Source organism: Ahaetulla prasina, chromosome 1, assembly GCF_028640845.1.
Source record: "Ahaetulla prasina isolate Xishuangbanna chromosome 1, ASM2864084v1, whole genome shotgun sequence".
NCBI lineage: Eukaryota > Metazoa > Chordata > Lepidosauria > Squamata > Colubridae > Ahaetulla > Ahaetulla prasina.
In genome coordinates, this window is record NC_080539.1 from 276,311,278 (window position 1) to 276,336,805 (window position 25,528).

The 25,528-nt window shown below is 40.7% G+C and overlaps 1 protein-coding gene across 1 annotated transcript in view; it reads right to left on the reverse strand.

The window, feature by feature from the left end:
- Positions 1-25,528, reverse strand: part of SPON1 (spondin 1) — a 388,936-nt gene that overhangs the window by 249,135 nt on the left and 114,273 nt on the right. The window contains exons 4-5 of the mRNA XM_058160540.1: positions 12,007-12,080; positions 555-677 (exon numbers count right to left, since the gene is read on the reverse strand). Coding sequence (XP_058016523.1) covers positions 555-677; positions 12,007-12,080 — 197 coding nt within the window. The remainder of the gene's footprint in view (positions 1-554; positions 678-12,006; positions 12,081-25,528) is intronic.

Genomic DNA, 25,528 nt, shown 5'->3' on the forward strand with positions numbered 1-25,528 from the left:
GTGGGGTTTTGGGTGAAGGCTGGAGGGAAGTGCTGCTGGTGGCAAAGAGCTGGAGGGCCTCATTCCAGTGGGACTGCATCATGGCCTGGAATTGGCTGACCATCTCAGCCCACTGAGCCTCCAGGCTCAGGTACCTGATCTTGCATTCCCACAGGTCTTCCATCTGTTTGGAAAGCCTATGTTCGTAGTCCTCAGTGAGGTGCTTCTGCTGAGCCTCCTTCTCGGTCAGATCCAGTTTGAACTGAGCCAGCTGTTTTGCCAATTTTTTCTTGTGGTGGCTGCTTAGCTGTTGGGGCCCTAAGGAGCTTGGGCAGGGAGGCGAGGAGTGACTGGGAGGGGAGAGGTGAGTAGAGGCCGACAAGGCGTGAGTGACATCAAGTTGGCCACGCCTACCCAGTCATATGGCCACCTAGCCAGGCCCACCAAGCCGGTCACTAGGCAGATCATTTTAGTGGTCTGTGGGATTTAAAATTATGAATTTAGCAGTCCCTGAGGTCCGAAAGGTTGGGGACCCCTGATCTAAAGCATGAAGAGAAAAAAAAAAGAATACTCACGTGGATAATCTTTTGGATGTGATTTCTCTGACCAGTTTCCATAAAAGGTAAGCCTATATTTAGCAGTTCCACAGGCACAGCAGTCTATGATTGGCTTATCTGTCACACCCTCCATGGTGGAGTCTAATAAGAAATAATAATATAAAACATTATTTTGTGTAATACGTAACTGTAAAAGGGTTGTGTTATGTACCTTAACAAGACATTAGGCAACAGATTTTGTTCAAATTCAAATACAATAAGCATATCTGTGAAGGGATTTTATTAAATGAAGCAGAATTAGCACCATATATAGTGCAAAGATTGCCTTAAGTCCCTTCTGCCTGCCAGCAATCCCCCAAGGATGATAGTAGATAGGTCTTGAAATAGGCATGTACACAGCAGCATTTCATGTTTCTTCTTTACATGTGTATCTAGGACTAGAATAGTTTCTACGTCTATGTGTCAATGTTCTGACTGACAAACCCAACCAAAGCAAGCACAGCTGAGACAATCCAATCTCTTAATCAGTGGTGGGTTTCAAAAATTTTTACCACCGATTCTGTGGATGTGGCTTGGTGGTGTGGCTTGGTGGGCGTGGCAGGGGAAGGATACTGTAAAATCTCCCTTCCCTTTCCAATCCAGGGCAAGGTTACTGCAAAATCCCCATTTCTTCCCGATCAGCTGGGACTTGGTAGGCAGAGAATGGATGGGGGCAGGGCCAGTCAGAATTTTTACTACTGGTTCTCCAAACTACTCAAAATTTCCGCTACCTGTTCTCCAGAACCAGTCAGAACCTGCTGAAACCCACCTCTTCTCTTAATGCAAAACTTTATTGAGTAGATCATATTGGCAAAGATGAGGGCAAAACTATTTCCAACATGAACCCATATAGTTAAAATTCAGGTCTTCCCTCCCCACTTTAGACCAGGTCACATTGTCCAATGAAGACTTCTGGTATTGTTGTGAAAAAGTTTTTTTGGCTCTGGTAAACACCTGCCAAAACATCCTTGGTTCCCATGGCTAGCATCTTGATGTCTGAAGCTTAGTTCTGTCTCCCCCTTCCCTCTCCCCATAGTTCGTTGACAAGCTGAGAAACAATAATGGTTGCAACAGCAAAAACTCCATTTGACGCTTGACACTATGTTCTATTGCTTACTTACACCTGTTATTTACTTTATCTTGTCAATACAAAATGAGGCAAGGCAGCGGTGAAGTGCACTTACTTTGCTACTAGTTCGGGAATGTGAGCACACAGGCCTCTTCTGCACATGCCCAGAGGCTTCTGCGCATGCCCAGAGGGTCAAAAACAGAACATAATGATGTCCCAGCAGGTGGGCGGAGCTTCCCGCCACCGGCGCTACCAGTTCACGCAAGCCGGATAGATCTGGCCAGATTTCACCACTGAGGCACGGATATTTCTGTAGCGCATAACTCTATACTCCATTCTTTCAGGGAGTATTACAAACAAGTGATATTACATAGGCATACCAAAGTGTGTCCATGCCTACTGATGCTACCTCATTAGGACCAGTCCAATAACCCAAATAAGAAGTATGAGTGATCATTTGGTTTTTTTTCTGAATGAAATTTCCTAGGAGATAATTTCACATTTCATTACAGGAAGGTTAAACATTCAGCACTGGCTAAGCGCATACAGTATAGGTTCAATATTGAAATAAAACTATGTATTTTAAGAAAGCTGTATTTTATTGCCAAAAGTAATGCTACATATTTATATGATATGTTTGCCTTCCATCCTTTATAAGGTAGGTAAAATGAGGACCCAGATTGTTGGGGGCAATAAGTTGACTTTGTATATAATATACAAATGGATGAAGACTATTGCTTGACATAGTGTAAGCCGCCCTGAGTCTTCGGAGAAGGGCGGGATATAAATGCAAAAAACAACAACAACAACATAGTTTAATTCTAGAATTTCAACTTTGCTCAAAAAAAAAAACTAGTAATACAAATCTTTCATAATCACCTAGGAAAAAGAAGTGTTACTTATTCTTATTCAACTTTCGGAAAGTCACCAAACTTTGAGGGTCTGCCAAATGTTGAAATTCTAAACTTGGCAAATACATTTTTGAGAGCCAATGTATCCTTCTCTTCCCGTATAAAATACAGCTCTAGATATTTGTAAATCTCAGCTGACTGCACATGTAACCTTGAGACCCAGGGTACATTTGTGATTGTGAACTAAGTTGGACCTAGAGATGGCCTTTTATTTATAAATGACTTCAGTTCAGCTGAAATCCTGTCTGATGAGAGTCAGAAGTGACAGAGGTTACCTGTCATTTTTCAAAGGTTATTTGCATTCTTCATTTGTTGCTTCTTTCTCGACCTTCTGATTCCCTCTCCCCTTTTTGAAATGAACCTACCTATGTGTGAAAAGGCCTGAAATATAGTTCAATAAAATACCATATATACTGCATGTACAGGGGAAGATATTGACAAGAAAAGTATGATATTGTAGAATTCTAGGGTATCTCCAGTATCGATTCTCCTTGTTTTGTCTCCCATATTATGCTAGTCCCACCTTAAAATATTGGAAGACATAATTTGAGGAAAGATGTGTTGCAAATCTCTTCTCCCACTGGTGTTTATGTTTTGATAGTACAGATAATTTTTCCTAGGTATACTTCCAGTTCTGTGGGTATAGCTTGGTGGGCGTGGCATGACTTAGTGGGTGTGGATTGGTGGGCATGGCAGGGGAAGGATACTGTAAAATCTCCATTCCCACACCATTCCAGGGGAAGGATACTGTAAAATATCCATTCCCTCCCCAATCCAGGGGAAGGTTACTGCAAAATCTCCATTTCCTCCCAATTAGCTGGTACTCGGGAGGCAGAGAATAGATGGGGCGGGGCCAGTCAGAGGTGGTATTTACCGGCTCTCTGAACTACTCAAAATTTCTGCTACCAGTTCTCCAGAACTGGTCAGAACCTGCTGAAATCCACCTCTGGTATACTTCTAAACAACAATTCTTCACATAGAAATAAAAGCCTCAAAGAATTGAAAATTTATGAAAATTCTGCTCACTGCCATAGCAGTCTATGGTAGTGATATTATAGGTAGAACATGGCGACATGTAACATAAGCAAATGTTCCGTACATACACTCATACTTAAGTTTGAAATAAAAATAAAAACATGCCGTAAAAAAGAGTTTCAAAGCAAGTTGAGAGGCGGAATGTTTCTTTCTTTTAGAAACAAATGGGATGCAATTCAGATTCTTGACAAATTGTTTTGGCTTTTAATGCTTCCTTTGACTTTTCTGCATTCAAAACCACAAGATATCTCCATTTCATTTATGTAACTTGCTCCACTGACTTTCCTGAGCACATTCACCCTTTATGACATAAAGAGCTGTTTCAAAATGAAAGCAATCTGCATTACTAAATAGACTCAGAAAGTGAGATAGTCTTGTGAGTGTCAGATATGTCATGTTCTATTAAATTCAGTTAAGCATCTTAGAGCACATACTTCAGGATATTTCAGGAAGAGTATAAAAGTCAAGGCCGAATTATGCTAATCCAGGATTCTTGAGTCAAAGGGAAAAAGGCGAAGGCCATTTGCCTTGGTATCCCCTTAAAAATGACTATTACTGAAAGAATAAACAGACACAAATAAAATGAATTGCAGTGGTAATTTCCTCTCCAGGGCTGCGTAAAGAATCACTAGTCTTGTGCAAGAAGATCCAGAAAGCATTTTCTGGAAGACTTCAGTATAAAAATCATGCATTTTGAATGTAATCTCAAAAGAAATTAAACATCTGCAGAACACGTATTCTACAATCCTTCTGAGTAAAGTGTTCCGGCAAATGAAAATGTGGGAGATACTATATAACATATAACATAAGAACAGAGTTGGAAGGGACCTTGGAGGTCTTCTAGTCCAACTCCCTGCCAAGGCAGGAAACCTTACACCATCTCAGACAGATGGTTATCCAACATTTTCTTAAAGATTTCCAGTGTTGGAGCATTCACAACTTCTGCAGGCAAGTTGTTCCACTTATCGATTGTTCTAACTGTCAGGAAATTTCTCCTTAGTTCTAAGTTGCTTCTCTCCTTGATTAGTTTCCACCCATTGCTTCTTGTTCTACCCCCAGGTGCTTTGGAGAATAGTTTGACTCCCTCTTCTTTGTGGCAACCCCTGAGATATTGGAACACTGCTATCATGTCTCCCCTAGTCCTTCTTTTCATTAAATTAGACATACCCAGTTCCTGTAACCGTTCTTCATATGTCCACTTTGCTTCTGTTAAGGAAAATAGGAAAAAAGTACATCTTCTCTTCTGACAAAATATTTTAGGTTAGCTGTGTGAAAGTGGCAAGATGAGTCTGCATGAAGCAACTTGCATGTCATTATGGTGGCAATTCAGTGGTGGTATTCAGCCTTGTTCTATCCAGTTTGGGTGAACCGATAGGGGCAACTGCGGGATGCCCCATCCACCCGCGTGGACATCATTACGTCCCATTTTTCAATGTTTTCAAGGCTCTGTGCATGCACAGAAGGCCTTTCGCATGCACGGAAGATGACGCAAACACGCACATTGGCAAATCGGTAGGGAAGGTAAGCGAATACCACCCCTGTGGCAATTGCAAAAAACAAACAAACTACTTTGCATTATTTCTGCACCTGAGAGATAAAAGGAAGATGAGTAGATATAACTTCCTATATGCCACTTGATTCTCTCAGTAGGCACATTACTCTGGCAGGAGTAGCTTCTTCTAAGAATGCAGTTTTTATTTTTTAAAATCTGAGGTGTGTACTATCCCTATAAGGTAGACTATAGCAGGGGTCTCCAACCTTGGTCCCTTTAAGACTTGTGGACTTCAACTCCCAGAATTCCTCAGCCAACTTTGCTTGCTGAAGGACTCTGGGAGTTGAAGTCCACAGGTCTTAAAGGGACCAAGGTTGGAGACCCCTGGACTATAGTACTTATTTATTTATTTTTATTTATTTATTTATTTTATTCGTCATAACAATATAACAATATATATATATAAGCGTTGCATAAAGGGTTATATAATATATGAACATATATACGAGGAGAAACGAGGTACTAAAAACATATATATACATAGGGGAAGAAACAGTAGGACAGGAACGGAAGGCACGTATGTGCTCTTATGCACGCCCCTTAGAGTCCTCTTAGGAAAGTGGTGAGGTCAACCGTGGACAGTTTTTGAATAAAGCCTTTGGGGTTATGAGAAGAAACTACAGAGTCAGGTAATGCATTCCAAGTATATACAATTCTGTTACAGAAATCGTGTTTTCTGCAATCTAAACTGGAGCGGTTGACATTGAGTTTAAATCTATTGGTAGCTCTTGTGATATTGTTATTGAAACTAAAAAAGTCATTGACAGGAAGGACATTACAACGGATGATTTTATATGCTAAACCCAGATCTTGTCGGCGAAGTTCCAAGTTTTCTAGACCCAAGATATCAAGTCTGGTGGAATAAGGTATTTTATTAGTTTCGGAGGAGTGGAGAATTCTTCTCGTAAAATACCTTTGGACACGCTCAACTGTGTTGATGTCAGATATATGATATGGGTTCCAGACAGGAGAGCAGTAATCGAGAATTGGCCTAACAAATGTTTTATATGCTCTGGTCAGTAGCGTGGTGTTTTTTGAAAAGAAGCTACGTAAAATTAAGTTAGCTATATAGTTGCAGTGGGCTTTGGAACTTAAATCGTTAGATATAAAAACTCAAAGGTCTTTGACAGGGTGGGGGTCATCTGCGAGGCAATGTCCATCAAGCATGTACTTTGTGATTGGGTTCTTTCTTCCAATATGCAAGACTGAGCATTTACTGGTTGAGATTTGTAGTTGCCAAATTTTAGACCAAGCAGTTAGATGATCAAGGTCCTTTTGAATTGTGGATGTATTATCAGTGGTATTGAAAAGTTTGACATCATCAGCAAAGAGAACACAGTTACTTCATTGGACAGAAACTTGCAAACACTGATTGTGTTTCCTTTCCTCCCCCGTTTTAGTTTCATGACAATTAGGGATCTCTCTCCCCCCCCCCCCCGCCGTTTCTCTGAGTTTTATGTGTGTGTGTTTGTGTGTATGCTGTCTGAGACATTTTTGCAATTTTTTTTTTGGCCTGCATTCAAGTTTCATTTATCTGATCATTGCCTCGGTAGTGGATCTTCCCTCTGTCCTTCAAGGCCAGCTTGTTTATTGACTACAGTGTGTGTGCTATCACACATATTTGATTTACTTGGCGAAGGAATATCTGTATAACCTTTGTTACTGCAATTTAAGACTGTAGTCCCTTTTCCAAATATAAAAATTAGCAGTTCTACACATGCTTTTCTGTAGTATGATGTTAAAGAACATCAGTTTTCTTTGCAACAATGCAATTTTGTTTCAGCAGGCCTCAACATATATTGTTCTTTTCTATATTTCTATCCAATCAGTAAACAAAGGTTAGTACCCATGTATCTGGGCTTGGGTGTTTTTGCTGCTCCATTCTAAATCCCATCAAATTCTTTCTGTTGGTACATAGGCTTTTCCAAGACTACAATCCTGGTCAGACTTCCCAGTGCACAGAGCAAGAGTTATAGTCTGGGGAAATCTCAGAACAAATTTAGGAAATAATATTATGAATAGGAAGAAAGATCTACATAGAAAAGCACCTAAATTTACTTTTTTACAAATTTAAACATAGATGAAGCCCAAGTCAAGATCACCATAAATTCTGAAAGAAAATTCATTTGTAACACAAATGAATGTAACTTAACATTTGCAAATAAACAAGTTCAAAAGGTAATTTTGAGAATGCAGTCAATTTAGGAAGTAGTAGAAATTTGTTAAAACATATCTAATCTGAAAGATTTTTTGCACTGAAATAAATATGACTGAAAACTATTTAAATTCAGTTGGCTGGCTCCCAACTAAAAGAGAGAAATGTGTTAAGTTCGGGAAGTAACGAGGCTGGAGACCAGGGTAGTGACAACAGCTCTTTAATATATGGTGAACCCAGCAGCGTGGCTGGGGAAAAACAACCCTTTATATACCGTTAAACCGGCGGCTTCAACCAATCAGCAACGTGCTTGTTTCCCGCCTAAATATTTAAAGATACATAACACTCCTCCCCTCCCAGAAAACACTTTACCACTTATTTACATATTATTTACATGTTATTTTTCGACGTAGTCACGCAAATAACCTGGGCGTCTCCTAATTCTTTCGGACCTGCGCGGTTCAGTCCTGGGTGGTGTTTTGAGCTGGTCGGAGGGGTTTTTTTTCTCCTCCCAGCTCTTTCTCTAAGCCATCGGGCCCTGGATTACTGGCAGTCTCTTTTTCTTGGCCCTCCGGCCTTGGATTACTTTTGGAGTTTTCCCTGCTGTTTCCATCGGGAACCTGATGGCGTCGCTGGACCTCCGGGACCTCAGCTAAGTCTTGCGCCTCCCGGTTATGGTCAGCTGTGGGTTCAAATAAGGAGTGGTCATGATCTGTCTCATTTAGCTCGGGTTGTTCAGTTATTCGTTTCCTTATCTGATCTATGTGGCGCCCATACTCGGTTGTCTTGTAACTCGACCAAGTATGACTTTGGACCGGTTGCTTTTATGATTTGCCCTGCGAGCCAACTTGGGCCGCCCCCATAGTTGCGGGCCCACACCGGTCGCCTATGCCCATTTCCTTGTTTTTCTAGTTCCCCTTGTAACCCTCTGGTGTGTAATGGGATTCAAACGGTCAAGTGGGCACCGGAGTTTCCGTCCCATCAATAATTCGGCTGGGCTTCTGCCTGTAGCAGTGCTTGGGGTTCTGTGCTGAACGGCCAGAAAGAAATCTATCTTTGTTTGCCAGTCACCTGGCTTGAGCCTGGACAATGCCTCCTTAGCGCCCGGACGGAACGCCTGCAAGGCCATTCGACGAGGGTGGAAAGGCGCAGAGAGGGCATGTCGGATGCCCTCCTCTGCCAAGTATTCCTCAAACTGGGCTGCCGTGAATTGCGGGCCGTTGTCGGACACCAGAGTGTCAGGCAACCCGTGGGTTGCAATAGGTGGCGAGGGCTGCGATTACTGCCTCGGCCGTAGTGGATTTCATGAGTATGATCTCCAACCATTTAGAGAATGCGTCGACAACCACTAGGAAGGTTTGGCCGTGGAAAGGGCCAGCAAAATCAATGTGAATTCTTGACCAGGGCCCTTGGGGTTTTTCCCATTCCCTGACTGGGGCCGTTGGGGTAGAGGTCTGGACTCTTGGCAAGCCTGGCATTTCCTACCCTCTCAGCAATCTCTGAGTCCATGAGTGGCCACCACACATAGCTTCTGCTAGCCCCTTCATCCTTACGATCCCTGGGTGACCCTCGTGGAGGAGGTCCAATACCTTTCCCCTTAATTTATCCGGGATTACCACACGATCACCCCATAACAGGCACCCCCCTTGAGCCGAGAGCTCATCACGCTTTTTAACAAATTCCTTAAACTGCTCGCCGCGCAGCGGCCACCCTCTTGTACCCAACCGAGTACAGTCGTCAACATAGTGTCCGGGTATGATGCCCGAACCACCTCCTTACATGTTGCTGGGCCAGAGTCCAAAGAGTCAATTAGCAGGATGGGCGCCCCCGGAGTGGGGGCTTCGAGCGCCCCTGGTAGTGGGCAGCTGCTTAACGCGTCCGCATGCCCCACTTCTTTTCCTGGTCGATGCTGCAGCTTGTAAGAATAAGCGGCCAAGAAAATAGTCCATCGGGTCAATCGTGGCGAAAGTGCCACAGGCGTTGGGCGGTCGCCAGCCAGTATCCTAACAGCGGTCTGTGGTCAGTCACAATTTCAAAGTCCGCCAAAACATATTCGTGAATTTTTTACCCTGACACAATTGCTAGCGCTTCCTTATCTAACTGGCTATAGTTCCTCTGGGGAGGACATCGTTCTGGAGTAGAAGGCTATAGGGGCTTCTGTGCTTTGAAGTCTGTGGCTGAGTACAGCCCCACCCCGTAAGGGGAGGCATCGCAAACCAGCACTAGGGCAATGAGCTATGATATTGGATGAGCAGGCTATCGCCGAGAGCAGGTTTTTACTGCTTCAAAGCCCTATTTCCGACTTTCCCCAAGACCAAACAGTATTTTTCCTAGAAGCTTATGCAGCGGTTCAGCAACGGTCGCTTTGTTTTTAAAAGACCGTAAAAATTCACTAGCCCCAGGAATGCCTGTAGCTCTGTTTTGTTTTTGGGCGCTGGAGCCTTTCTGATTGCCTTGACCTTGCTCTCAGTGGGTGAATTCCTTCTTGTCTATTCGGTAGCCCAAGAATTGACGGATTCTACCCTATCTGGCATTTGTTCACTTTAACCTTTAGTCCGCTGACCGAAAATGCCCAGAACCTTTCTCAAACGCTCCCCAATTCCTCTACGCTGCTGATATCAATACATCATCAAGTAGGGAACTACCCTGGGAGCCCTTGCAGAAGTCGTTCCATTAGGTTTTGGAACAGCCCTGGTGCCACACTCACCCCAAATTGTAATCGGGTACACTTGAAGGCCCCCTGTGAGTTACAATCGTTTGGGCTTCGCTGTGTTGGCGCTCACGGGCAGTTGTTGGTAGGCTTGAGCCAAGTCTAACTTTGCAAAGACTTGCCCTTGCCCCAAAGAGTGCAGCAAGTGTTGCACCACGGAACCGGTAAGCGCTTTTCTGTAAGGCTTTGTTTAGCCGCCTTGTAGTCAGCGCAGATTCTAATTGACCCATCTGGTTTTACTGGGTGACGATGCCTCCCACTTTGCGTGATCGACTGGCACCAAAATCCCTGATTTATGAGCTTATCTAGCTCCTTGTCAATTTTGGTTTAGGGCAAAGGGACTCTCCTTGCCTTTAACCTAATGGGGCTACCTGGGGTCTAAGTTGAAGGAAATAGGGGTCCCTTGTACTTGCCCAGGCAGTCCTTGAAGACATCTTCGAACTCGCTCATGAGAATGTCTTTCAGGTTACAGTCACTTCTGTAGATGCCAGTCACTCCCATGCCCAGTGCACGAAACCAGTCTAGTCCCAACAAACCAGGCAGGGTCCTTCGACGATCGTGATGGGCAGGGTCTTCTTGTGTGGTCCGTATCGACTCGGACGGAGGTGGTCCTCGAACAGGGATGCGATTCCCTTGGTAGTCGTGGACTCGTAGCCGTTGTGTTTGCAGGTGGCGCGACTGATGGCAGTGACTTCGCCAAAGTGTCCCAGGACATGATGGTGATCGCTGACCCGTGTCCACTTCAGTCGGCACCGCACTCCTTCTATTTTGGGTTTGGTGAAGATCTTCTTCTCCACTGGGTTGAGGCGCGCCTATGACCACAGTCGTTTGGTTTGAATCGCGCTTTTTGTTTGAGCCAATCGCGGTCGCCTTGCCGATCCCGCCTGATTGGCCGATTTGAATTTTCGGCGGAAGGTTGGGGAGCTCGACAGACTTGAGCTAGGTGCCCTTCTTCTCGCACCGACATGTTGCGCCCTTAAACTTGCAGCGTTGGCGCTGGTGTTGACCTCCGCAACTTCCGCATTCGCCCCGGTCCTCTTTGCCGCTTTCTCGGTTCGGCAGACCCTTCCTCATCCTCACCGCCGGATTCGGTCTGGATCTCTCCTGGTGCACCGGGTTGACTTTGTGCTCGCCTTTGGTGTGAGAGGCTTTGCAGTGTCTCCGCCGCTTGGGTGGACATTTCATGCGCTCTGGCTTCGCCCAGAGCGCCAGCCAGATTGCTTTTGATAGCAGCCGCCCGCAAACGCATGTCTCGGACCCCCTGATGAGTTGCTCCAGCAGCACCTCGTCCAGGTCTCGGTACCCACAGTCTTTGGAGGCTTTCAGGGCGCCATGTAGTCGCCGATGGATTCGCCTCAGCTGTCGGCGCCTCCAAATTCAAAACGCCGCACGATTTGGACGGCGTTGGCGCGAAATGGTTTTTAGCAGGGTTTGCAGAGTTTGCCACGATACCGATTGTATCGGCGTTGGCTCTGCCAGGGCTTCCGCGATGTCGATGACCTCGGACCGCAGTGGCTCAAGAAGTATGCCCTTTGCGGTTGTCTGGAACTCCTTGCAGTTCGTTGGCTTCTAGAAAGCTTTCAAACGGGTCATATACGCTCCCCATTTCTCTTAGCTGGGTCAAACGGTGCGGGCGGAGTGTAACTGGCCATCTCCGCTTTTCTGCCCTGTGTTTGCTGGGTTCGGTTCTTTCGTGCTTCAGCTCGGTTCTGGTGCTCCTTAGCCTCGAAATCCCACCTTCGTCGCCAGTGTTAAGTTCGGGAAGTAACGAGGCTGGAGACCAGGGTAGTGACAACAGCTCTTTAATATATGGTGAACCCAGCAGCGTGGCTGGGGAAAAACAACCCTTTATATACTGTTAAACCGGCGGCTTCAACCAATCAGCAACGTGCTTGTTTCCCGCCTAAATATTTAAAGATACATAACAAAATGTTGTGGGCAAATCATATCCATCAGAGAGCGAAAAGAATGGAAAAAAGAAAAGGAGTATTCACCATACCTTGCTCACACAACCTCTTGGTGAGAGATCCTTCATCTTGAAAATAAATAATTCGCTTTTGGACAATACTTGCTCTGTTTGGAAAGAGAAAAATATAACATTTATAAAAAGCATTCAATAATTAAGATATTAAAAGTAAACTTAGTGCAGGAAGTAACTTTATTTTCATTATCAATATAAATAGTTTAAATCTCAGTAAGCCAATTTGGAGATAAGAATTGAAATAAGCATGTGTGTCTTTTTAAACTATTCCTATCCTATCCCACCCCTTTCTCACTATCAGTAAATCAAATTGTACATGGATGATTAAAAACTCTATGGACAATGTTTTCCTTCCTTTCCCCTTCTTGTTGATATGCCATAACACTCCAGATATTTCTTAAGGAACATAATGTCTCATCTTAGTTAGCATCCTCCATCTCATTTGAAAGAAAGAGAAATATCAAACAATATTACAATAAGTCGCAAGTGAGATAAGCAAATAATTAGACCACAGTAATTCTCAGTCCGTTATATAGGGGGGAAAGGGGATTACAGTTCCAACTCAAATGTCATTTTCTGTTCTTGTTTCTCATGAATAGAATAGAATAGAATAGAATTTTTTATTGGCCAAGTGTGATTGGACACACAAGGAATTTGTCTTGGTGTACATAAAAGAAAAGATACATGTTACTAACTCTGGAAGGGTGTTCCAAATTCTCCTTGGTGGTAGAAATTTCACTTTATTCGACATGTTTCACTCTAAATCCAATGATAAAGAGGAAATATAAACATTTGAATACCTGAGTGATAAATAATCAAAATTCTACAAGGTCTTTCATCATGTGAATAAAGTTGATATAAGACATAGCTATAGAGCAGGAAGCCCTTACACTAAATCTCTTCTCTATCATGAAATACTCTGGGGGGTCTTATTAAAGCTACTCTTTCTATTGTCTTTCTATATTTATGCATGTGCTTATTTTCATTCTGATTACAATTTGCACCCGCCTCTGCTAAAGTCTGCCACCATTCTGAGAGCAATGTCATACTTTATTTAAACCATAGAATCTCTACTGTTTCAAGCATGATACTTCTAAGTAGGATTTAAGATTCCCATCTTACCAGCTCAGTCATGAAAAAACTAGAGAATTACTATAGATTCAAGAGTATTTGTCTGCATAAAGAATGACTTCCTTAAGCATAACTTATTTGTACCCTATGACTATCATTACATGTTGTATTTTAAAATTCTTGATGAAGGTATCTTTTCTTTTATGTATACTGAGAGCGTATGCACCAAGACAGATTCCTTGTGTGTCCAATCACACTTGGTCAATAAAAAATTCTATTCTATTCTATTCTATTCTATTCTATTCTATTCTATTCTATTCTATTCTATTCTATTCTATTCCATTCCATTCCATTCCATTCCATTCCATTCCATTCTATTCTATTCTATTCTATCTGTGATGGAATTTTTCCAGCTCCAAAAAGGACTGAAGGACCCTTTACAGAAGGCTGTCAGGAATTAAGGAGAGACACAGTGAGAAGAAAAAGACCATACGAATAAACTTCTGCTCACAAAAGTGGTTGTTTTCATTCTCAGAAACTGCTTTTTTGTAAAGCCCAGTTAGCTTTGAGATTATGCATCTGGTATTTTTGAAATATCAGACACTCTTTTGTAAAATTTACAAAGTACGGCCTGTACGGCCACAAAATGGAATAGACAAAAGTTAAGCACAAAGCCAGATTTTTGAAAGCCTCTTCTTGGTCTTTGATGTTTAGAGTTTTTATGTACACTGAGAGCTTGTGTACCAAGGACAGATTCCTTGTCTGTCCAATCGCACTTGGCCAATAAAAATTCTATTCTATTCTATTCTATTCTATTCTATTCTATTCTATTCTATTCTATTCTATTCTATTCTATTCTATTCCATTCCATTCCATTCCATTCCATTCCATTCCATTCTATTCTATTCTATTCTATCTGTGATGGAATTTTTCCAGCTCCAAAAAGGACTGAAGGACCCTTTACAGAAGGCTGTCAGGAATTAAGGAGAGACACAGTGAGAAGAAAAAGACCATACGAATAAACTTCTGCTCACAAAAGTGGTTGTTTTCATTCTCAGAAACTGCTTTTTTGTAAAGCCCAGTTAGCTTTGAGATTATGCATCTGGTATTTTTGAAATATCAGACACTCTTTTGTAAAATTTACAAAGTACGGCCTTGTACGGCCACAAAAGTGGAATAGACAAAAGTTAAGCACAAAGCCAGATTTTTGAAAGCCTCTTCTTGGTCTTTGATGTTTAGAGTTTTTATGTACACTGAGAGCGTATGCACCAAGACAGATTCCTTGTGTGTCCAATCACACTTGGTCAATAAAAAATTCTATTCTATTCTATTCTATTCTATTCTATTCTATTCTATTCTATTCTATTCTATTCTATTCTATTCCATTCCATTCCATTCCATTCCATTCCATTCCATTCTATTCTATTCTATTCTATCTGTGATGGAATTTTTCCAGCTCCAAAAAGGACTGAAGGACCCTTTACAGAAGGCTGTCAGGAATTAAGGAGAGACACAGTGAGAAGAAAAAGACCATACGAATAAACTTCTGCTCACAAAAGTGGTTGTTTTCATTCTCAGAAACTGCTTTTTTGTAAAGCCCAGTTAGTTTTGAGATTATGCATCTGGTATTTTTGAAATATCAGACACTCTTTTGTAAAATTTACAAAGTACGGCCCTGTACGGCCACAAAAATGGAACAGACAAAAGTTAAGCACAAAGCCAGATTTTTGAAAGCCTCTTCTTGGTCTTTGATGTTTAGAGTTTTTATGGACACCAATGCACTTTCTTCTGTATTGAAAATTCTAAAGTCCATGTTTTGATCTAGCAGCCACTCAAAATACAATAAGACTTTTTTTCTTAAAAAAATATACTCCCAGAGCAAATCAGTTTCCCTTAAATGATATTTAAATATTAAATACTAATATTTCTTTTAAAGCTGTCGTGATAAATGTCCATTTCTATCTGTGGGTATCAGTAAGTATCATGGGGATGTATGTTGACATATGTAATTCACTTCTTTGAAAAAGTTTTCTTTGTTTTGTTCTTATTTCCACCTTCTTTTTTAGCACTAGACAAAAAGAGTTCTCAGGGTCTGTTCTGTGCCTCAAGTAAAAAAATGCCACTTATATCATTATTTAAAAAAAATGATTAAATACCATTTATTTGGAAACCAGCAATTTCAAAGAAAAAAGGAAGGTCTTTATTTTCCCCTTTATCATTTTGCTGCATTTGTGAATTTCATAGGCCATGAGATAACTGACATCTTGCTATAAATCTCAAACCTGTGGCTGTGAAAACACTTTATATGATAGTGTAGAAACTGTCGCTTTTATTGTGCTTTCTTTTTTTTCTTTTTTGCGTGCTTTCATTTGCCTCTCTCCTACTGTATCTCAAATATTCAAATTTAAAATTAAAAATAACAACAAGAAGAATCATAACAGTACAACTAAAGGGAAAAGTATAGAAGGTTCGGGCATACAACAAGGGTGTATTTGTGCTGGGTAATGGGTGCAGAATATGTAATATTGGGTGTAATGACCCAAGAATACAAAAATGAGCTTAGAAGATCCACAGAGGTATCATTTTGCAAGATAAAAATGAATAATCCTAACATTTAGTTATGTAGCTTGTAAAATGGTGGCTCCAATATACCTAAAAATTAGCCTGTAGAGCTAACAGGTCTGGATTGTAAAAGCTTAGAAGAACCCTAGATCGGTGATGGCCAACTATGGCACGCGTACTGGAAGTGGCATGCAGAGCCATTTCTCTGGGTATGCCAGCCATTGCCCATTTCTGTTCCAGGTTCCAGCGCACACATGTGCACCGGCCAGCTGGTCTTTGCACATACGGAAGCACCAGAAATCAGAAGAGCAGCTCCCTGACAGCTGAGTTTCCAGTTTTCGACACGTGCATGCACACCGGCCAGCTGGTCTTTGCACATGCATGCGCGCCAGAAACCGGAAGCTCAACTTCCCGGCATATACATGCATACCGGGGAACTGCTCTTCCGGTTTCCAGTGCTCTCACGCATGCGCAACAGGGAGCTGCTCTACTGGTTTCCGGTGCTCCCCCGCCCACCCGCCTGTGCTCCCATTTTGGCATTCGGTACTGACAAGGTTCACCAACACTGCCCTAGATGATAACAGAGAGTTTTCTTTAGGCTTCTACTTCTATCTAGAGGTCATTTGAATTTTTGCACCCCAGAACTAGCAGCTTACTAGACGTGGCCCATTACTTTGACTGCATGGTTTTATAGGTCTATGCTTACTATACTGAATAGTTAATTCTTTGCTATAACTATTTACAGACATCCAAATACAAGTAAAATATCTTGTTATACACATGTTTAAGCTTATGCCCACATGAGAAATAACCTCATTAAATTCTGCATATTTTTTTGGAAGGGAAGATGTGTGACTAATAAGGTGGTTAGTTTTTATATTTAAAGGCTTTCTACTAAAAAAGACCATTGGATATAGTCAAATAAAGAACACATTTCCTGAGAAAAAAACATCAAACCAAGAGCTATTGTTTTACAGTTTTCCATTCTTTAATGGATATAGAAGATCAGGAGTTCGCTCACCTGGAATTAATCAGACACTATTAATCAGAAGACCTTAAGGATAAAAATTATGGAATTTGGGATATGTTCCTCAGAGTGGTAAATATGTTTGCTGGAAAATGTTGCTGTTTACAGTTCAAGGGCTCTAAAACATGACATGAAAGATGAAAAGCCAGTCATGTCATTTACCTATTTGGCCACTTGTATTTGACCAAAAATAGGGCATCATAAAATTACTGGTTCAAATGATATTTTCTCACAAACTTGCCTAGTTATCCTTAGGCAAGTTAGTCTCTTTTCAGCCACTCTATATGGCTAGATGGATGGTTAGAAATATACAGGGTAATTGAATCACACTATGGGAAGTAGTGAAACTCTCAAGCACTACATAAATGCCAGGAATTATTAATACTGGAAAGTGTTGTTTTCATTTGTTAGGATAATAATCCCAAGTGACCAAACATGGAGTGTTTAGTATGCTTCTGTGACACAATTAAGTATTAGATGTCCCCAATGCACTATCACTATCATAAAATGATAACATTAATAAGCCACTTAAAGTAATTATGAACATTCCAAAGAGTTTCCCCCCTAAGCTATTTGATTAAGGGCTTGAATATTTATAAGATTTCTGCTCCTTTTGTGCTAACAAGATTTCAGTTCTTGCTTTATTAAGTTGGGTTGGATTTTTTTTTTACCCTGCAGTTCTTTTAACTTCATCACGATAAGCCATCTCACTTCATATATGTGTCATTTAATTTAAATCAGTTTGGTTTCTTTTAGATATCACTGTCAGGGTGTCACTGCAGTTAGTGGACCTAAGCTTTGATATGTACAGATTTAATTTTAAGGGCTGAAGCTGGCAACTATAAGTCTTAACCATTGTCAGATAGTATTCTTGAGAATTACATATGAATCCAAGAAAGTGCAGAATATTATTGAATATTATATTATTATTATTATTATTATTATTATTATTATTATTATTATTATTATTATTATTATTATTATTATTATTATTTATTATTGAATAGTATTGCCTGACAATGTTGAGAGATCTAAAGGCCAAGACTTAAAATGTTCCTTTTTACATATTTTTAAAAAGAGCTGTGGTGGTGCAGTGGTAGAATATAGTACTGCAGGCTACTTCTGCTGACTGCCAGCTAACACCAGTTTGGCAGTTTGAGTCTCACTGGCCCAGGGTTGACTTCCATCCTTCTGAGGTCAATAAAATGAGGACTCAGAATGATGGGGGCAATATGCTGACTCTGTAACTGCTTAGAGAGGGCTGTAAAGCATTGTGAAGTCAGTGGTGGGATTCAATTTTTTTTACTACCGGTTTCGTGGGTGTGGCTTGATGGGCATGGCATGGCTTGCTGGGTGTGGCTTGGTGGGCATGACAGGGAAAGGATACTGTAAAATCTCCATTCCCACCCCACTCCAGGGAAAGGTTACTGCAAAATCCCCATTTCCTCCCGATGAGCTGTGACTCGGGAGGCAGAGAATAAATAGGGGAGGGGCCAGTCAGAGGTGGTATTTACTGGTTTTCTGAACTACTCAAAATTTCCACTACCGATTCTCCAGAACTGGTCAGAACTTGCTGAAACCCACCTCTGTGTGAAGTGGTATATAAGTCTAAGTGTTATTGCTCTTGCTACATGTGTGTGATACATGCAATAGACATTAAAAAAGAAAAAGGTTTTAACTGCCTATTTGCTCGTGTTATTGGACCCCACTGCAGCTCTTGTGAGTTATCAGTCCCAGAGTTTAAATCTTAAGCCTTTCCCTCCCACTCTTTTTGACTCAATTGAAAATTAGCTATTCATTTCTCAGTGCCTGGATTGCACTTGATGTACAGTAAAAAGGTAAAGGTTCCCCTCGCACATACGTGCTAGTCGTTGCCGACTCTAGGGGGCGGTGCTCATCTCCATTTCAAAGCCAAAGACGCTGTCCGAAGACGTCTCCATGGTCATGTGGCCAGCATGACTCAACGCCAAAGGCGCACAGAATGCTGTTACCTTCCCACCAAGGTCGTCCCTATTTTTCCTACTTGCATTTTTACGTGCTTTCGAAACTGCTAGGTTGGCAGAAGCTGGGACAAATAATGGGAGCTCACTCCGTTACATGGCAGCACTAGGGATTCGAACCGCTGAGCTGCCGACCTGTCGATCGACAACCTCAACGTCTTAGCCCCTGAGCCATCGCGTCCCCTGATGTACAGTATGTTTGTACACTGATTCAGTCTAGATTGCTAGTTGCCAGTTTCAGCCCTTAAAATTACATCTGTACATATCAAAGATTAGGTCTACCAACAGCAGTGACACTTTGTTAGAGTCTGCAGCAATCCAACCAGCACACAAGTAAATAATTCAGCAGGATTCATTTATAGAAGAAACTTGTTTATATACAATAATATAAAACATGATACATGTACAGTATACAATACCCATGCAGCTCTTGCAACATGGTAGCAAGTACAAGGACAAGAAGCAGAGGCACAGAATCACAGAATCTTATAATCCAAGGACAAACAAAGTCTTATATATATAAGCTCCCATTGGCTGATTTGTTATTATGGCTATCCCAGCTCATAATTTCTTATACACTGTCACACATTAATTCTATTTAGTATCTACACAGTAAAACACACTGTTGCCATGCTACTAGCACTGAATTTCTACAGGTTCCATCACACCCTCTAAGATAGGTATGCCTATAATACAAACTCCGTCTTCAATATCTCCACATTCACTGTCTATAGAGGGTTAACATCTGTTCTGACATAATTCTAGGTTGAATAATAACTTCTTTGGAGGATTTCTCTGAGCCATTACTACCAACAAGCTCTTTAGTCAAAACTTTGATGAAGTACTACCTAGTATTCTTCCAAGCATATTCAAATGCTCTCATTGCCAAGCTTGAGAAATTAAAAGCAATTTCTTAATTAAGTCATGAAAAGGTTGGAAAAAAAATCTATGCTGGATTTAAAATACAAAGGATATAAAAAAGAACTCATGTTTACAGAGAACAATCAACTGCTTGAACTAGCTTCATTCTACTATGCAGTATTATAATAGTTTTATTTTGTATCTAGTCTAGGTATGGTAGTTTTTGCCAATTTAGAATCAGAAAGCTTGACATTCTAAGCAGTTAAAACAAAAGCCTTTCCCTTCCCTTCCCTTCCCTTCCCTTCCCTTCCCTTCCCTTCCTTTCCCCTTTCCCCTTCACTTTCCCAGTTCTAAACATGCATAACAGGTGTAATCCCTCTGGAACATGCCTGTGATCTTGTTGTTATTACCATTTATTTATTTATTTTTATTTATTTATTTTATTTATTTTGTCACAACAATATACATAAGCATCACACACACAAAATTATATAGTATATAAACATATATATGAAGAAATATAAGGAGGTATAAGCATATATAAGCATATATATATATATAGCCAAGACACTCATCTCTAGAACAAAATGCTTAGCTGACGAACAACACCTAAAAACCGAACTACACACTCTCACAAACGTACTAACATCCAATGGATTCCAGAGAAATAAGATTACCAAACTAATCCAAAAAGAACCCCCCACTAAAATCCAAGATAGAGAACAAGAGAACGGCACAGCTCTCCTCCCATATATAAAAGGTACCACAGACAGAATCAGCAAGATCCTCCACAAACATAACATCAAGACAGCATTCTACACAAACCAAAAATTATCCACCATCCTAAGAAACCCCAAAGACAAAATTGAGTTAGAAAATCAAGGAGTATATGAAATCCCATGCTCCACCTGCCTCACCACATACATCAGACAAACCAACAGAAGAATAAGTGCACACATTGAAGAACACAAGAACTCAGTCAAAAAAGAGGAACCAACTTCTTCCCTGGTCCAACACCTTAAAGCCACAGGACACGATATTGACTTTAAAAAGACCAGAACCATCGCCAAAACTGAACACTTTAACAACAGAATAATCAGAGAAGCCATCGAGATAGAAAAACGCCCACACAGCATGAACAAACGAGATGATACCTCCCGCCTACCAGCCATTTGGAAACCCGCCCTTATTGACAAACGAGTCCCTAACACGAGGAATGACACCAGAACCACACTCACGAGGTCCACACAGGATGTCACCACCACACATGCACCCAGAAAGCAGACCCAAACCCACACTGATCAGGAAGCACGACCAAGGACCAGAAGCCAGACCGCAGCTGCAACATTAGCCATTTCAAACCCCTCCAATCCATACATACAGCAGACAGACACCCACTATGAAGATGTAGCATGACCACCAAACACGAAGCCAAACAACAGCAATGCAGCTCACCAGCTCAAATCCCCCTGCAACTCAGACTAATCTGAGCACAACCAAGCCCCCACCCAAACAGGACACACCCCCAGCCAATCAGAGCACAAAAAAACCCCCAGCCAATCAGAGCACAGCCAAGCTCCCACCCAATCAGTTCAAACCCTCACTAGCAGTTAAAAAGGAAGAAACAGCTGCAATCACACATTGCTCCCAGAAGCACGAAGCTGAAGCCTGAAGATGACGAATGAGACTTCGTCGAAACGTCGCCAAGACACTTCCAATTTTACACGGGAGAAAACCCAAATAACCAAAGACCTACATACAAACACCCGCAAAAACCTAGAAAACATATATATATATATATATATATATATATGAAGAAGAAAAAGAAAAACAATAGGACAGGAACGGTAGGCACATTTGTGCTCTTATGCACGCCTCTTATGGTCCTCTTAGGAATGGGGTGAGGTGAATAGTAGAAAGTTTTTGGTTAAAGCTTTTGGGATTATGGGAAGAGACCACAGAGTCAGGTAAAGTGTTCCAAGCACTGATGATTCTGTTATAGAAGCCATATTTTCTGTAATCTAGATTAAAGCGGTTAACATTAAGTTTAAATCTATTGGTTGCTCTTGTATTATTGCAATTAAAGCTGAAGTAGTCTTTAACAGGAAGGACATTACTTTATTTATTTGTATTTTTTATTGTATTGAAGGACATTATTTGTATTTTTAATTTTAATTCCAAATAAAAGTCCATAGGGAAAAAGCTAAAAGGAACACTGAACTTCATAACATCATACTTCCTAACTGGGGCAGTGCCAGAGTTGCCTGCTATGAGTCTGAATTCAAAGTATCCACAGATATATTTTGCAAAACCTTCCCCACCCCCATTTCTCTAACATCATAAGCTCAAAATAATACATTCTATTTGTAGAGGTTACGGTGATCAATGCTTCATTTATGTTGATATACGTTGATATGAAAGGTTGCAGGACTGCATCAATCACCTTAAATTGGTCCATTTTAGAGCAGCGAATCTATTATCGTAAGGTATTGTTCAAATATATGAGGAGGATTTTCCCCTTAAATTCTTTTTTCTAAACTCTTTATATCTTTTCCTTTGAAATGCTTGTAGGAAATAGAAAAGTGGTAGAGGAATATAGGAAAAAGGGAAGAACGAGAAAGAAATTCAAAGTAATCCTGCTGATACCCCCTTGAGAAAGACCAGGTTAAGCAACGGGCATGGCAAGGATTTCAGAAATACTTTTACTTCACTAAGATTGAATAACAAAAACATGAAAGCCTGTCCAACTTTTTTCTTTTCTGTTAAAATCAAGATGGGGTTATTTTGCATTTCTTTTCCATACTTTCCTCCTTCCCAGATCTGTGCAATCTTTCCTACAAGCACTCTTCCTGTGAATGATTCATTCATTCATTCTGTTGATTTCCAAGGCCAGCTCCAAATTTCTTTACAAAACTAGAGAATCTCTTCTAAGGAAATCGAATTATATATTTTAAAATCCTGGGCCCCAAGGGATCTAAGTGTTCTCAACTATACTTATTGAGTTGTCTTCACAATAGATGAAATTTCCATGGAAGAAAAGAGAACAGTAAGGAAGTAGGATTTTTAATTATTTTTAAAGCACAATTTATTACAGTATTAGCCCATTATTTATTCTGTAAAAGGAATGGGTGTGCTGTGAAAATGATTTGAAAGAAAAGTTTCACACTAAATGTAAATGTAAAATGTATTTCTCTACTATTCATTAACACAGTCCTTTATTATAGCTTTTATGAGAGCCTTAAAAAAGATGTTCCTATTTCAAGATTTGCACAAACTGACTCCCTAACACCATGTTTGCTTTCAAGATCCACAGTCTTGCACTTGCCCTCCACAATAATTTTATAATTGTCCACAACCCTATTATCTTTAATATATTTGCAAGGAGAGGGTATCTTTAATTCAGTGTGGATTCTTGGTGATTGCCCAGACAAATCCTTGATGTTTCTTGACAAGATTTTGGAAGTGGTTCTCCATGGCCTCCTTCCAAGGGCTGAGAGAGAATGACTGGCCTAAGGTCACTCAGCAAGTTTTACGCATAAGGCAGACCAGAACTGAAGTCTCCACTGTCAGTTTTTAGCCTGGTGCCTTCACACTACATCAAACTGGCTTTTCTTTAATATGGTTTATTAAAACTGTAATATACTATTAAAGAAATGAGAAGACATTGCACTTGTTCCACCCATACGGCCACATTTTTCTTTGTCATTACATAACACTTCGTGTGTGTGTGTGTGTGTGTGTGTGTGTTACACTTCTGAGTCTGAGAGTTGCACCGATATGCTTCCAAAGTTCAGTTCAAGGTGCTGATTATAATCTATAAAGCCTTCATAACAAGGGATTAGGCCAGTGGTGAAATCCAATTATTTTTACTAATTTTTTACTGTGGGCGTGGCTTGGTAGGCATGGTGTTGCTTTGTGGGCGTGGATTGGTGGGCATGGCAGGGGAACGATACTGCAATATCTCCATTCCCACCCCACTCCTGGGGGAAGGATATTGAAAAATCTCCATTCCCACCCCACTCTGCAGCCAGCCAGAGGTGGTATTTGCCGGTTCTCTGAACTATTCAAAATTTCTGCTACCGGTTCTCCAGAATCTGTAAGAACCTGTTGGATTTCACCCCTGAATTAGGCTGTTGATGGATCTCTGCCTGATCACTTCACCTGATTATGGCGGTCCATCCCATAAAGTCCCATAAAGCCTGCTCTGGGCACCATCTATACTGTCATGCACTTGCCCATTGAAATTCCCCCCCCCCCAAAAATGAGCTTGGTCCTGACCCTATTGGCTTTTTATAAGATTTTAAAGATGTGATTCTGCCTCTGGGATTGGGGAACAATAGAAGGTGTTGCTGATTCTTTCCCTAATTCTCTGTTGAGATGGCCTTTGGTCACATGATAGCAACAGCACTTATACACCACTTGACAGTGCTTTACAGCTCTCTCTAAGCGGTTTACAGAGTCATCATATTGTCCCCAACAATGTGGATGGAAGGCTGAGTCAACCTTGAGCCAGTGAGAATCGAACTGCTGAACTGCTGGTATTCAGCAGTCAGCAGAATTAGCCTGCAATACTACATTTCTAACCACTGCACCACCACAATTCATAATGCTATCGTACAGTCTGACAGTTATTGACAATCTCTTCCATCCTCCTAGAATTTTTATTCATATAATTCTTTAGTATGTTACAGTTATCATTAGAGTGAAACCTATCTGATTATGTGTATTTGGATTATCTGATATATTTGTTTAATTATCTACATGGATGGCACCAAATGATGTTTCATTGCCCTTTCAGTAATAATACCAGCAGCTGCTAAGAAAGATATGACATCTGTTTTTCCCCTTTCTTTTTAAAGTTTTGCTATTACATTAGCTGCTATTCAGGTTGTTCAATTTATTTATCTTTGGCTCTTAATTAGGCATTCATACTGATTTTTGCATGACCTTGGTTACAGGAAAAAGCATTTTAACCTCCTTTACACATGTGTTCTTTTTCTTTCTTCTCCATCCTTTGTCGGTGTCCTCCTTTTTAAAGTGATCTTTTTAAAAGATAAAAAGAGTAATAGAGAGAGTAAAGTGTTCTCTTAATAAAGAGAGTAAACTTTATTTCCTTTTCTTTTCCCCACGGGGATGATATAATACTAACAATAAGAATTCCCTGCTGATATAGCATATATATAAAGAATCCTGTTGCCGCCATTCATATCAATCTGACCTTCAGTAATACTGAGGGACAAAGGTAAAAACAATCAGCAGGCCAAAGCTAAAATATAAATACCTAATCAGAGCCCTTGAAAGTCCTGTATCAAATAACCCAAACCAAGGAGACTGCCATCTTAAATAAATTGGCATTATGCATTAGGTATCTTGCAGGTGTCTAGGATGGCACCAATGTTTTCAATGCACGATACACTTCCACAGACCAGCCTGACAAATCCAAGCTAAGCAGTCTGGGTATTTGCCTTTATTCAGTCCACTGAATGATTTCTGAGCTTTCAGGGTTTTTTTCTAAATTTCTAATAAAACTTTAGGAAAGTTCCAATTTGTTTCAGGTTATTTTTAACTCAAAAAGCCAATACATTTCTTCAAAGCAATAGGAGGTGAATTGGTCCCTGCATTTTCAAATGATCTTCAGTTTAATGGAAAAGAAATTGATTTCAGTGAAGAAAATGTTGGTGTACAGTTCTTGCATGTACCTTCATTTTTTTTGGCAGGCTAAAGAAGATGTTCAATATGTGCATGACTTATCTTTCACTGTTCTTAACTTTTACTAGAGTTTCTATGGGTTAAGAAGTGTGAGGAGCCAGAATGGTTGAAGACTGATGAAGACATGTAATAGCATAAAAAACCCACTTGCCCTCTTTGCTATCTTGCAATAAGGAAATAAGCCTGAACAGACTATACTAAAACCTTAATTTTACAGATGCAACTAACCAAATCTGACTTTTAACTTCACCAAAATATGTAAATTATGTGAAATTTAACTTTTTTGGCTTTCATGAACCATGCTTCCCCT